The sequence below is a fragment of the Podarcis liolepis genome (assembly GCF_965112155.1).
Source record: "Podarcis liolepis genome assembly, chromosome: Z".
Lineage (NCBI taxonomy): Eukaryota > Metazoa > Chordata > Lepidosauria > Squamata > Lacertidae > Podarcis > Podarcis liolepis.
The window spans coordinates 23657804-23672642 of NC_139570.1; the positions used below are offsets into that span (position 1 = coordinate 23657804).

The window sequence follows — 14839 nt, forward strand, 5'->3', positions numbered from 1 at the left end:
ATCTCTATCAGTGGCTACTAAGCCTGATGCTTATGTTCTTCCACCACTGTTGGAGACAGTATGCATCTCAGCACTAAGTGGGATGATTGTAGATCCACCAGAAAGAAGTGGGCTGCAATCCCACCACACTTTGACCACTAGAACAAACAGATACTACAGAGATAATTGGCTGTATCTAATTGAGTTATAGTTATTAAAATTAACGGCCCTAAATTAGTTGTGTCTCTTAACTTCAGTAAGTCTACTCTGAGTAGAAATTGCATTGGCAACAAGCCAACAGCTGCAGGAAAAGAACCAGTGAAAAGTTATGGTAAAAAAATGTCACGAAATCTTCCACAAGTCATCCACCACATTTCAAGTTTACACAGTCCTTTCATCAACAAATGTTCGATACAATCAAAGGCAGATGTGTGTCCTTGTCTTTTCTCAAGTTCCGGAAAGCTTTAAGGCTTATGGAAGATTTCATTATAGACATTTTTAGACTACATAAAAGAGGCTTCTTGTTTTCAGGCTATGGTACTACAAACATTTCTTGAAAAAGCATTGTGAACTGGTTACAAACAATGCTTTAAAAATAGGGACAAAGAATCTATGTATCTTTTTTATTGAAATCCTGACATTTTCAAACTTTGACTTCACCATCAAAGGAACAAAGCTTCAAATGAAACCAAGGCTGTCTTGCTCTTAGCAATAATATTTTTCAACAAATAGACTTTTACAGCATGGCTAAACTTTGAGGATTGCAGTTTGATACTATTCATCAGTCTTGGCCATAGAAATGAACCTTTCATCATAGTTACGAGAAAGTACTTCTTTAGGAGGATAAAGGGGTTCCCTATTTCCTATAGATTGCAGCCCCCTTGTTTCTTCTCAGTCCTTGTGCAAACATGCCTTAGGAAGCAGGTCTAAGTAGAGATTTATGCTACTGAGAAAACCAGTCAACTACCATAGACAGAATAGTTTACAAGAACTACAAGAACCAGAAAGAGGTTGTGAATGCTCAGCAGCTTGGAAACAAACATTATGCTGGGGGGGAGCAGGGGTGGGGAATGGAATATTGCCATTTTAATTCAATCCTAAATCAAGGCAGGCTAAATCTGTCCATATTAAGTCCTGCTTTGCTAAGTGGGGCCCATGACCTAACATTACAGCCTTAACACAGACCAGATCCAGGCACTCTTGGAGGAAACTGATTTTACAGTGGTGCCTCGCAAGACGAAATTAATTCGTTCCGCAAGTTTTTTCTTCTTGCGAGTTTTTCGTCTTGCGAAGCACAGTTTCCCATAGGAATGCATTGAAAATCAATCAATTCGTTCCTATGGAGACCGACCGGGGACAGAGGGGAAGCGCCGCGCGCCTTCCCCTCTGTCCCCTCTTTTGAAGCAAGGGGCGGCGGGGAGAAGATTGCTTCTCCCCGTTGCCACCCCTTGGTTCAAAAGGGGTCCGGGGACAGAGGGGAAGGCGCGCTGCGCTATCCCCGGAGCTTGTGGGGCAAGCTTCGTTTTGCGAAACAAGCCCATAGTCTTGCGAAGCGGCTAAGAAAATGAAAAACTCCTTCGTCTAGCGAGTTTTTCGTCTTCCGAGGCGTTCGTCTTGCGGAGTACCACTGTATATATCTTTTTCAATCAGGGTTTTGGCCTAGCTTTGGTTGACCTGTATGGTGACCTCTGTTGGGAAAGAGACATGGGAAAGGCATCCCTGTTAATTCTCCTTGAGCTCTCAGCAGCTTTCGATACCATCAAGCATGGTATCCTTCTGGAGCAGCAGTCTGAGTTAGGGGTAGATGGAACCAATTTGCAATAGTTCTGGTCCAACTTGGATGGTCATTGGAGCCTTTAACATGGGATTCCTCAGGGTTTGATCTTACCCCCCATGTAATATCTACATGAAACTGCTGAGTGGGGTTATCTGGAGTTTTGGAATATATTGTCAGCAATATGCTGATGACACACAAGTCTACTTCTCCTTTACATCTGGAGTTTACCTGTGGAGGTGCTGGACTGTTGTTGAAATGTAGGTGGTTTCCCACAGAGCAAGATACAGTGTTAACAGAAAGAACCTTTATTGACTAACAGAACTGGACAACAGGGGCAAAGCAACTGCTTATATTCATTTCTGAAGGGCTGGGCCACTCCAACTCTCAATGTTATTGGCTGTCTAAACTCCTAAGCTACGAATCATAACTCAGAGTTTAAGGACCATTGACACTGGCCCAAATCCTGAAATGTTCTCTGATTGGATATCATGCATCAAATCAGAACACAGGGGCTCAGAATCCTTAATCCAGACTCAAGCTCAGGCAAACACAGACCACTGAATACATAACACCCCTCTCTCTTAGGTATGGATGCTTGACTGAGGTCCTTCTTAATGTGCCGCCTCCAGGAGAGACATAAAGGGTGGCAACATGAAAACAGGCCTTTTCTGCAGTGGCTCCCTGATTGTGGAATGCTCTCCCCAGAGAGGCTTGCCTGGCACCTTTGTTGCTTATCTTTAGGTGGCAGGCAAAAACATTACTCTTCTCCAAGGTCTTTGGCTAATTTATAAAAAAAACCTATGGCCTTTTAAACTATGTGTATGTTTTTGTTGGTTACTATGTTATGCATTTTTGTGGTTTTATATTTTTTATGGAGCATATTATAACTGAACAATATAAAGCAGAAATAAAAAGTGAATAAAGGGGAACAATATTTTCAATCCATTGACTGAATAGGACCATAGATTTCTCTTTCCAGTTCACCAGTATCAGTCTTTTGGTCATAGTAAGGGCACAAAGAATCCAGTTATGTTGTCCAGCTGTCAAATTCCATATAGTAGGAATGTAATTCAAAAGAATATTTTCATCTGAAAATTTAAACTTTTTCCACACAGTCCTGTTTAAACAATCTAATACTTCCTCCCAATACTTAGTAAGCAAAGGACATTGTAAATCATGTGTTTCAAAGACGTCTTATCATTATAACATCTCCAACAACATGCTCTCTTGGACAGTCCTTTTCTATTTAAACGTAATGGAGTTCAGTAAATTATAAATATTATTTTATGTTGTACAAGTCGTAGTTAGACACCTTTGCTACAGAAACTAAAACACTTTCCCACTGTCTAGATAGGAACCTCAAATTCTTTGTTCCACTAATTTCTTAAAATTAGTTGATGGTAAATATCTATAACAAGTAACTGCAGACCTTTTTTTAGCTTCAAAGGATTTGACCAATTGTTCTAATATCTCTGGTGTCTCAGAACCTTTAAAAGCTGCTGTTGTTACCAAGAATTGCAGCTGCAAAGATTGCCGTGGGGCTACATCTGAAGTAATAGTACCTCTCTGTTCTGCCTTGGTCAGACCCTACCTGGAGTACTGTGTCCAGTTCTGGGCACCACATTTAAGAAGGATAAAGACAAGCTGGATCATGTTCTGGAGGGTAGGACCCAAACCAATGGATTCAAGTTACATTAAAGGAAATTCTGACTAAACATCAGGAAGAACTGATGTTCAACAGTGAAACAGACTCCCTTGGAAGGATGTAGACTCTTCTTCCTTGGATGTGTTTAAACAGAGGTAAGATGGCCATCGGTTAAGGATGTTTTAGTTGACATTCCTGCATTAGAGGAGGTTGGAGTAGATGACCTTCAGGGTCCCTTCCAACTCTACATTTCTATGATTCTAAACAAAACCCCAAATCCTCTGGTATTAAAACCTGATGATTACAACATCCCAACACTCTCAAAGAAGCTGACATGCTCCTTTTTCTCTTTTATTTGCCTTCCTTGTACCTTCCTTGTGAACCCACAGTTAATAATAAAACTGATATTCTTGAAAACACAAGATATCATCAAAGCTTCCGCACAATTCCTATCGCAGTACATCCAGGCTTTGTGCAAAATCAAAGAACTTTTGAATCTCACTCATCCACTGTGATTTGTCAGAAACGGCATAGGATTTTTAAAAAGACAAGGAGAAAATGTCAAGACTCACTTGAAGATTTCAACTGAGGGGTGCGTATCTTATTCAGCTCCTGCTTTTGGCCAAAGTAAATGATACTGACTAGATACGGAAATAGTTCTGCAGGGAGGGGGAGAAGAGAGAAAGCAGTGGGGGAATCCAGAAATGATTTTGCTCTCTCCTCCAGCCCCCAAATTTCCACACACCCTCTAACAATTCTCCATGAAAATAGGGATATCCTGTTCCATCATCATCACCATTTTATTATTTATGCCCCACCCATCTGACTGAGTTGGCCCAGTCCCTCTGGGCAGCTTCCAACACATTTAAAAGCATAATAAAACATCAAACATTAAAAGTTTTCCTATACATGCCTTCGGGTGTCTTCTAAAGGTCATAGAGTTACTTATCTCCTTGGCTCGGGGGTCACATAACTCCATACCCTCCAACATTTCATCTTAAAGAAAAGTCAGACATTCTGGGATCAAATCAGAAACTGGGACCGCTTCTGTAAATCTGGGACTGTTTCTGGAAAACAAGGAAATTTGAAGGGGCTGTTTCCTTCTTCATTTCACACACACACATCCCCAACCCGGCTTCACCATGTCATTTGACTTCCCTGTTTCACAGTATCATACTTAATATATTTCCAGTGTTAGAAAAATATATTATGAAAAATGCTTTGCAAAAAGTGTATATTGGGAAAAATTTCATACAAACATGTGTAATAAGGATACATAAAATGCTAATGGATTTTCATAAGGACTTAACATTTTAAAAAGCTACAAACTGATGCAGAAATGTGAAGAACCAAACTTAAGAGTAGAACAATGAGAAACTAAAAGAAATCCAAATCAAAATGTTTTCTCATCCCTAGCAGACAATTAAACTATGGGACTCATTTCCAAAAGATACTGTTCATGATGGCCACCAACCTGGAAGGCAAATTTGTGGAGGATAAGATTATCCATTACTCTAGATCATGATAGCCATGCACTACCTCTGGTATCAGAGGCAATACTCATCTGAATGCCACTTCTGAGGAATTACCAGTGAGATCTTATTTATTTATTTGAATGTTTATATATGCTGTCTCAGAAAAAATATTATCACAGCAGTTGACAACTATATGAAAACATAAAATCAAACAATAAAATCATAAAAAGAAATGAAAAACAAACGTCAATGGACCATTGTTGGGGGGATGTGTTCTTCTTAATTTCCCACATAGACCTGGCAGAATCGAAAAGTTTTCATCAGGCATTTAAAAGTTGGCACAGACAGTGCCCGCTGAATTGGCAGGGTGTTCCACAGAACTGGGCTGATGGCACTGAAGGCTCCATCTCTCATTGTGGTCCAATGAGCCTCACCAACTCAGGGAAAGACCAAAGATGCTCCTGCATATGATCTCAGTGAGTGGTTGACTTGGGATAGAAGGGTTCAGGTTATCCCCAAGTTGTTCAGGGCTTTGTCAATCAATACTTGAACCTGGTTTGGTAGCAGATAAGACAGGCAGAGCTTGCAGGTTTCCCATAGATATCTGGTTGGCCAATGTCAGAGCAGGGTGTCAGTCCTTTCCTGCAGGGCTCTTCTGTTGTCCTCAATTAATTGTTATAAAGGAAGCATTCTCATATGCCTCCATTAAAACCTGATTACACAGGCCCAGGAAGTGTTGATATTTCTGCCAAACGAAGAAAACATTTATCTTGAATAAGATAAATTTGACTAACCTACTCAACTAAATGAAAAATCCTTGGACTCGGTGTTAAGAAAGCCCACTGGAGTTAAGGAAATTGATTTTTTATTTTTTTTGTTCCAAAGGGCAAAAACTAAGCCTCTTTATTATTGAACTAGAACCAAAGTAGCAAAGTAGCAGTATTGGAACATTCCTATTTTAAGCAAAACTAAGCCCCACTGTGGACATTTAACCAACAAATGAAAAATATTTATTGGTTTCCATAAGTTAACTACAACTCCACAAATTGCCCAGCTGTGTAATTAAATATTTTGAGTCTGTGGAGGGATGCTGCAGTGATAAAGAAGGGGAGAAAATGCTTCCATCAGACATCACTAGACAACTACAAGCATCCTCAGGTGCAATGAGACTTCCATGGTTTCCTTCTACTGTTGCAATCTTTTTAAGGGTAAGGGGGAAATGTGGAAATATGTATCTCATAAAAATAGCTCTTTTGTTATTTCAAAGACAGATTGTTTGAAACATCCTGATGGCACATTCGTAGGGCTGATCCGTGAAGTGTTGGGATAATTAATACCTTTGCAGTTTCTGTGCATTGTTCCCCACCCCCCAAAGAATCTTTCTGTAACAAAAAAAAGTTGCAAGTTTTATGCCAATTATTATTTCCCTTCTAAGACTCAAACTTTCTGCTCTTTTGACAATAAATATATGTCTTCGGTTTCAGTCTAAAAATGAGTGTTTGAAAAGAACTTTGTCAATTTACCTAAATTGAATACCACTTTACAAAATGGGGTGAAAATAGACCTTAACTAAAAGCTATGCTCAATAGCTTGTCTTTATTTCATTTAACATGGCTGGCTCTCACTGTTATTCTTAGAGCACACAAACTGGGATGCCTTGTTCCTGCCTGTCAATAACTCCCTCTTTTTCCATTCTGAAAACTGTTAAATTGTAGGGATCTCAGTGTTTTGGTCGAAGATGATCAGGGGTTTCTAAGCTTTTCCTTTGAGTAGTCACAGAAACCAGAGTTTTGGTGAGCGGTGGGGGCAGGAACTGCTCAGAGAACCTCAGGGTGCCCATTTAACTAAATGGAGAAACTAAATGTTTCTATTGATTTCAGATTGTAGGAACATGAGAAGCTGTTCAGCACCAAGCCGGGTGATTGGCTGATCTAGATTAGGAGTGGGGAAATGTTTTAATACAAGAAGCACATTTCCTTCTGGGCAGCACTCTGGACAAAAGTGGGTGGAGCAACAAATATGAATTTTACCATTCTACACACACTCACACACCCTTCTGTATACTTCATCCAGGCAAGTAAGAGGCGCTATCAGAGATTCCAGCCAGGTAAAAGTGCCTATGGAGTGCAAGTGTCTAAGTGTCCCTATTTTCCAGGGACAGTCCTGGATTTACAGAAGCTGTCCTGGTTTCTGACTAGATACTGGAATGTCCCGCTTTTCCTTAGGACATCCCTATTTTCATTGGAGAAATGTTGGAAAGTATAGAGTTCTGTGACCTCCGAAACAAGGAGATAAGTATACACTCTTTAGAAGATATCGGAAGGCAGCTTTGTATAGGGAAGTTTTTAATGTTTAATGTTTTATTATGCTTTTATATATGTTGGAAGCCGCCTAGGGTGGCACCTCTCAGGTGGATACCATTGCTATTACAAGAGAACAAGGGAGGTGTTCATGGTGAGTTCTGGCATTCTTTTTCTAGGAAAACAGCATAAGTGTGGTTAGGGAGGGGCAATGGTGTGGGGAGAGTCTCAAGGGTAAGACAGAAAGGCTTGGGGTCTCACTTGGGCCCCATGCCTGAGGTTCCCCTCCCCTGATCTTGTTCAATTTTTCCCAATGCTAACTGGCAGCAGATCTTCAGCATTATACTCCTTCCTAACTTTCCTTGGATATGTTGGTAATTGAACCTGGGGCCTTTAAGACACAAACTAAGCTCTGCCACTGAGTTACAACCTCTTCCCCCATTGTGATTTGTTTTGAATGGCTGGTGAGGAGAAAAATGTGACCTCTGGGCCAAGAGGGTCTCCAGGGAAAGATCGCTGCCACAAGTTTTCAGAGCTGCAGGCTTTGTAGCTGAAGATCAGGGTATGGACATCAATGTCAGCAGCTACTATACTGAGCTGCAACAGTCAGCTATCGAAGAACTGTCTAAGGAAGAGGAAAAGAGGAATGGGGTACAAGAAGAATAAATTTGGGGGAGGCTATTCAAGGTGAACCGTGCTTGCTTTGATCAGGGTTGGCTCAAAATATTTTGCTAGCTGGTACAAGGGGCAAGATGCACCACCATAACTCTGTACAGAAGACAGCTGAACCATGTTTGAATTCTTTCTTCACAACTGGGAAACCTCAGGCCTGTGGTGGGGTAGGGAATATTGGATAGTAAATGGTTAAAAGGTTGGCGCACACACCCTGTCAGGGGTTAATGTGTGACTGACATCACACCAATGCATAGCTGGTCAGAAGTGGCTACATGTGGCACTACTAAGGGCAAAAGAAGCAGTATAACATTTGCTCTCAATGTGTGAATGACTTCACATTGTTTTACTCAGTGAGGGGTTTGTCACCTCACCCAAAATGCCCATTTCCCATCCAATCCAACTTGCTTTTGTGTTTCCTAAAACTGCTTCAGTGGTTTTTTTCCTAAAAACACAAACCAGTGACCACTGTGATGCATTTCATTAAATACACATCCACTTCCATCCGAATAAATTATTATAAGTTAGCATAAAAATAAACTGCTGAATGGGTTTTGTATCTCAAGGCAAAAAAGGAAAAAAGCCCAGGTCTGTTATCAATGCAGCTTAACTGACTCAAGTTAGAAAATACATTTTTAACAGTCTTATCCTTGTTCCCTCCAGGAATTGCTGTACAAGAAAAGATAAGGCTATATGCTTTTTAGGGGCTGCTAGCAATATTGGAAAGTGGTCATCTTTCTCATTAAAGGAGCCAAGCTTACCACTTTATAACCATAGTAGAGGTGTGTAGAGGCTTAAAGATTTGCCTTGCATCTCTCTGTGCGTATACACATACAAATATCTGATCCCTTTCTGGGTTGTTATACGCTCTCTCCACTTTAATCTGTGCTTTGGGTTCCAAACCACTCTTTATAATACAAAGCTCTGCCTTTCCCATTCACAGTAATAGGGGATCCATAACCTCCCGCTTTTTTTTTGACAAAAGTGGATGGAATTTACAGGCACAGGAGCCCCTTCAAAACAAAGAGTAAGTCTATAATGTTTTAAACCTCCGCCAGAATTATATAAATTTACAGAAGCGGTTATCCCTTCATTTGAGGAGATGGAGCCTGGCATATTTCATAACAATAGTTACAGTAATTCTCTTGTAAAGACAGACTTTAGTGGGGTCAATAGGTGGGGTCAATTATTCCTTTTGTGTGAGAACGTCTTGTGGGTATATTGTTAAGGGTAAACACAACTGCATTTCAAACACACATAACTCTAGCAAAAAATCCTATATCTCTTGAACTACCAAAAGTGTGTGAATAAATGTGAGTGGTGGGCATGCCTGTGGGTTCAGATACATTCACTGGAACAACTCCTTCCCTTGCTGTTGCTTAGATTATGTTAAGTTTTCCATGCATGGAATGGGCAGGAAAGATTCCAATGCAGCAGGGCTGACTAACCACACTTTGAAATAAGAGAAATAATACACACTGTCATCTAATGCTGGTGTGGGGCTCCTTTGGCCCTCCAGCTGTTGCTGAACTGCAAGTGCATCAGCCCTAGCAAACTTGACCAATGGTATTTTTCTAGAAAAAGAGGTGCCTGCACTTACCATGACCATCTCCATTGTTCTCTTACAATGGCAATGGTGCCAACCTGAGAGGTGCTGGAACTGAGTCCTGGCGAGTTCCAGCTGAAAAACAGTCCTTGCTACCAGCCCAAATGACTATGTTCCATATCCATTGTTAAAGGTAGTATGCCTCTAGATACAGGCACATCCAATCCCCAAGAGACTGCGATCTACTCCCAGTATAAACAAATCTAGCAGTAATCTATCCATTGTCACTGGAGGGAGGAGGAGCGTGGGTGGAAGGGGAGGACAGACCAGAGTTGTTGTTGAGCTTTTTTTGTGAAGGATAGAAAAGAGTTGCTGAGCTTTTTTTATGGGGAAATGCTGTACATCACTCACTGAAAAATCCACAACTAACAAACGCACACACTGAAATAGACAGTTACAGATAGGTAGCCGTGTTGGTCTGCCATAGTCAAAATAAAAAAATTCCTTCCAGTAGCACCTTAAAGACCACACTGAAACAGAAGTTGCCAGATCCTTCTATATAGTGAGAAGGTGGGGAGGGGTATTACTCAGAAGGGTGAAATAGACAATCATTGTATCCACAATCAACATCAACAAATGCCAAATGACCGCCCGCATGATGCGACGGAGGAACTGAGAAAGGGGGGAGGGGAGCAGAGACATTCAACCCTCTCCTTTTTAATCCCGCGATCAATAAGGATTCCGCGATTGATCACGATCACCCAGGGATCTACCTGTTGATCGCAGTCAACCAGTTGAACATGTCTGGACTAGATGATCCTCACAATCACTTCCAACTCTACAGTTCTATGATTCTATGATTCACATTTGAATGAGAAAGAAAATAGCAAGACTTAATTTATCCTTTCCATTCCAGATCACAAATCATTGTAGACTTGAATAGTTTTTTTGGGTTGCTTGTGTTTTTTAAGTTTCTTCACATGGTACTTACTGAATTATTCAATCAGGTCTTTATTTTGAACCCATTTCCGTTAAGATGCCCACTGAGCTTAATTCTGCCACGAGTTGCTTTTTATGTTATGCTTGGTTAGCATTAGCTATTCCACATTGCTTAAAATAGCAAAAAGGCAATGGTGAGAAAAGTCTGTACTGACATTCTGGAATGTTTGATTCCAATTTACATACGTTCCTCTTCTAAAGCACCACATTGTTTCATGTGTATGTTAGTGTTGCCATATTGGCTAGAAGGATAAGGTCTGGTGACATTCAGAGAACCCATGCTTTCAAGGAGATCAGCTTGCCCTTTCCTTTGCAAAGCTTATCCAAAACACACATTAACACATTTTAGTAAAATATGCATTTTTGCATGCATTGTAATCTAAAACACTCATGTTGGTGCACATTTCTGAGCTGAGCCTCAGAAATTTCAGAGCAATGTGAAAACCAAATAATAACTGCATTCCAACTCTCCTAGCAATTTTGAAAGTGTGAATCGGTTCGCCTAAGTTAAAAGGATGCAGAACCTTCAAATACTCCATCATATGAAGGTACTTTCCTCAAACCTCTGCTGTTGTTTAAAACCACAATTTTCTTCTCAGTTCCCTCTCTCATCCTTGCTTTACTGAAGCACCTGCCATTGTTTTAAGCCATCACTTTCTTTGGAGAGTTGGACTAGATGACCCTCAGGCCACATTCCAACTCTAGAATTCTATGATTCTCTCTTCTCACTCCTATGCCATGGCCATAGTGTTGTGCAACCTGCATTCTGTTTTACTCATTACTCTGCCCTGACTTCATGCAAATCCAGGATTGTGATGAAGCATTACAAATCCTCCAATTGGGGCTGCATGATGGCAGCCTTACACACTTATGTGCACATGCATGTGCAAACACACACACCTGCAACTCAGACTAACATTTCATGTGTCAGTAGAAATCAACTGGTCAACATTTGTGCTATAATAAATGTGGTTTTCTTAAAAATAATAATGTCACAAACCCTCCGTTGTTTATAGTACTCAGATGCCACATATGATTCTTTTAAAAAGATACTGCATATTGCATTTAAAGATATTTAGCTCATAAAAAAATCTTTATACATATTATTGTACTGTTATTATCTTTGTGGTGTAACCGCCCCATTATCAGTCACCAGCTGTGAAAGAAATAACTGTTTCTGTCTTGTATATTTCCATTTTGTTTGTTTCATACCAAAGAGAAACAACTGGTTAAAGGGAGAAGGACAGAGGTTGTATTGCAATGCGTGCAGCAGGCTCTGCATCTCAGCTGGAAACTGGATTTGACAGTGAGTACCTGTGATTGTCTATTTCCTGCGGAGGATATCGTGAGGCAATGGGCTAGCATTCAAAGCAGCAGTTTCTCTAACGTATTTCTCTGGCTTCATTTATCTGTTCAGTGAATAGGAAATCTGCTTAAGCCGCTCTGCCAAGATATGCTATTCCTTTGGCCTCAAATACATTTTTCACTTTGCCATATAGGGACGAAAAAAGTGCTATAAACAACACGAATGTCTTTTATCACAAGGAATGCTTAATTCGTGCAGCAAAGTTTCTCTTTGCGGCATTTTAAGGAAGACCTTGAATACATCAAGCTTTTGGTTCTGGCAAAGCAGTTTCTCTGAATTATGTGGATTGTGGCCTTGCTAAATAAATTTGGTATCCCGTGAACATGGAAATTATCATATGCAAACAGTGTCTTCATTTGCTAACAATGCATATGGCTTTCATGCACTCTCCATTCATTTCCCCCATAACTTTTTCTGCACAGTGAAAAATGATTGAAGCATACAGAATAGAATCTCATTCCTTGTGCACATCTTTTTCTAGAACTGCCTACCTGTCACAAGGCTGGAACCAACCACCAGTGATTATACCTCTGTCAATTCATACTTGGCTACACTGTGCTTAAGCAAAACATCTTTTTCAGAAGCTACATAGATCAAAGATTTAAATTTCTTTACCTCAGTTGCATTGCTTTGGTTGCCTTATACCATTTAAGGGTTATAGTCTTTATGGCACTTAAGAAAAGATTTACCCTCTGTACTTGTATATTCAAAAGCCTTCATGGATTAAGAGGAGGAGAAATGACCTCCCCCCTCCCCCCGTTCTAAGAACAATAAGTTAGGATTTGCTTGTGCTATGAGAGTTTTATGATATTGATTCATTTTATTTATTCTCCCTCTGCTGTTCTTTGTTGTCTTTTATGCTGCATTTGCCTTTTTATTGTTTTAATATTGCATTTTCAAAAATAAAAAAATAATGGACACCACCCAGAAATCATTGGCTATGAGGTTACATTGAAATACATAAACACACACACACACACACACACACACACACACAACTGTAAAAATAACAGAAAGTTGGGCTATTAGTGTAAATGTGTCTCTTTTATAAACTCAGAGCCAAAGGATGCTCCATAATACAAAGGGACAACCAATGCCAATGGTTGTCTGGTTTACGTAACCTATAAGATCAGGACATCTAGATGCATAAAACCTGAGCTGTTATTGTGGACCCATGTGTAGGAAGCATGCAGCATGGGCAGGGCCACTGAAGGGCAGAAATAAGGTGCAGGGAATTAGTGCTGGGTTGACATAGGCCCAACTGTTATTGATTGCAGATGTAAGTAGGCTTTGGTGAAGGCATTGGGTATGTATCAGGTATCAATCCTGCTGGTTGATGGATCAACCCTATATTGAGGGTCATGCATTAAATTGGAGTGTTCTGTCAGCGTTACCACCCAGAAGGCCACTATGGCCCATCGGTCCCTGTGTGGACCACCAGATGGGAAACACCACCGCAATGCCTTATCTGCCAAAATTTGTGACGATTGCTATGAGGTAGATGAAAACCTTCAGACTGGCCAAATTCCTCTCTGGACCCAAATTCAGAGACCAAGTATACCATAGCAAGGTCCATACACAAACTGGCCCATTCAACTTTGGGGTGGACACTCAGAACAGGGCAAGTGGATGGGAAGTCCAACAAAAGTCTGAGCTGGGAGGCCCAGGCACAGCTTGGATTTGTAGAAAACTCACAGGCCTGAGCGAAGTCAGGTCCACTGCCTCCCAGCTCCTCCTGGATTAGACAATTCAATTTGGTGCTTCCCACAAAAATCACATGACTATGGGGGAAGGCTCTGGTACCCCCCCCCCCCATGGCCGTGCTGAATACTGCATAGCTTTGAGACACACTCCCCTGGAGAACCAGGTAAGTGGCAATTTAGCCGCTCCCCCAAACAGAGGCAATGCACTCAACTAGCATTTGAGTGGTGAATCTGCTGCCAGAGTGCACTCACTGTCTTCTCTCTAGAATTGTAACCATTCTTTGCATATAAATTACAAGACTAATAAACAACAAACAAATTATGATTCCCCTCCACGCATTAGAATTTTAATTTTAAGTATTTTAAACTTTTTATTATTTTATTGTTCAGTTTTTATTTTATATTGTTGCAAACCGTTACATCTTTATGATCCAGTTGTATATTGTGTCCTCCCTAAAAGAGGGCATGTGCTGCAATGAGACCTGGAGACTGACCTCCTAGTTGTGCGTGGGTATATTGGACAGCCAAAACACCCGATTTGTAGGTCCCTTGTTGCTGGGTTTAATTTGGCCAATGGGGTGCAGTCTAAACGGATCAAGGGACCTATACATACCTATGCATGTGACCCAGAGCTTCCTCTTTCGGCTCGTGCATCGGAACACCCGCCCACCTCTCCCTACTTTGGGGGCATTTTGCGATTGACCTAGCTATGCCATCATGTGTCGTCTGTCGTTGGGACAGGGGCACAGCAGGAATTTTCCCCACTTGGCTGATTGGCTGTTGCCATTTGGGTTTTGCCTGCCACTTAGCAAATCATCACAACTTGTAAGGTTGCAGATAGGCACTGGTTCAAGTGATAGGGATGGGAGAACGGTCTCGCCATCCCTATGAGAAGGGTATTCTGTTAAAGGAATCCAGGGACTCAACTTGGTTTGGTCATCCTGCAAGAGGGGGCTGTGCCCATGCATGAGACCAGGGGAGCATCTGGGGAGTGATCAGAGTCTGTTCCTGAGCTTTTCACCTACCTCAGGTGTTCACCCTTGGCTGACCTATGCTGGTGCCCTGGGTCAGTGCTGCCTGCAAGGGTGCAGGGAGCTAGTCGAACCAGAGCTTATGCAACCACTCACTTTTCTGTAATCAATAAAGTTGTGGCCTAAATTCTGCCAAAAACCAAAACTAAAATGTGTGTTTATTTAGGGGGGAGTTCTCTGGGTCTGAACAAGCAAATAAATACTTTTAAATAAGTAAACAAATGTATATATTAACTAATGTCTTGTCATATTTTACAGTCTTGATGAAAAACTGAGACAACACATAGCGTTTGGTAATTGTTTTTAACATTTTCAACAAAGTTTGTTAAAAAGGGGGGTGGAGGGT

At 41.0% G+C, this 14839-nt stretch overlaps 1 protein-coding gene and 1 long non-coding RNA gene across 2 annotated transcripts in view; one reads left to right on the forward strand and one right to left on the reverse strand.

Moving 5' to 3' along the window:
* The window catches only part of LOC310698149, a 196295-nt gene that overhangs the window by 108372 nt on the left and 73084 nt on the right, over positions 1-14839 (reverse strand). The gene's annotated exons all lie outside the window — the stretch shown is intronic.
* Positions 1-14839, forward strand: part of LOC310697899 (uncharacterized protein) — a gene marked incomplete at its 3' end in the record, with an annotated part of 67578 nt that overhangs the window by 52567 nt on the left and 172 nt on the right. The window contains exon 3 of the mRNA XM_083484501.1: positions 11611-11699. Coding sequence (XP_083340627.1) covers positions 11611-11699 — 89 coding nt within the window. The remainder of the gene's footprint in view (positions 1-11610; positions 11700-14839) is intronic.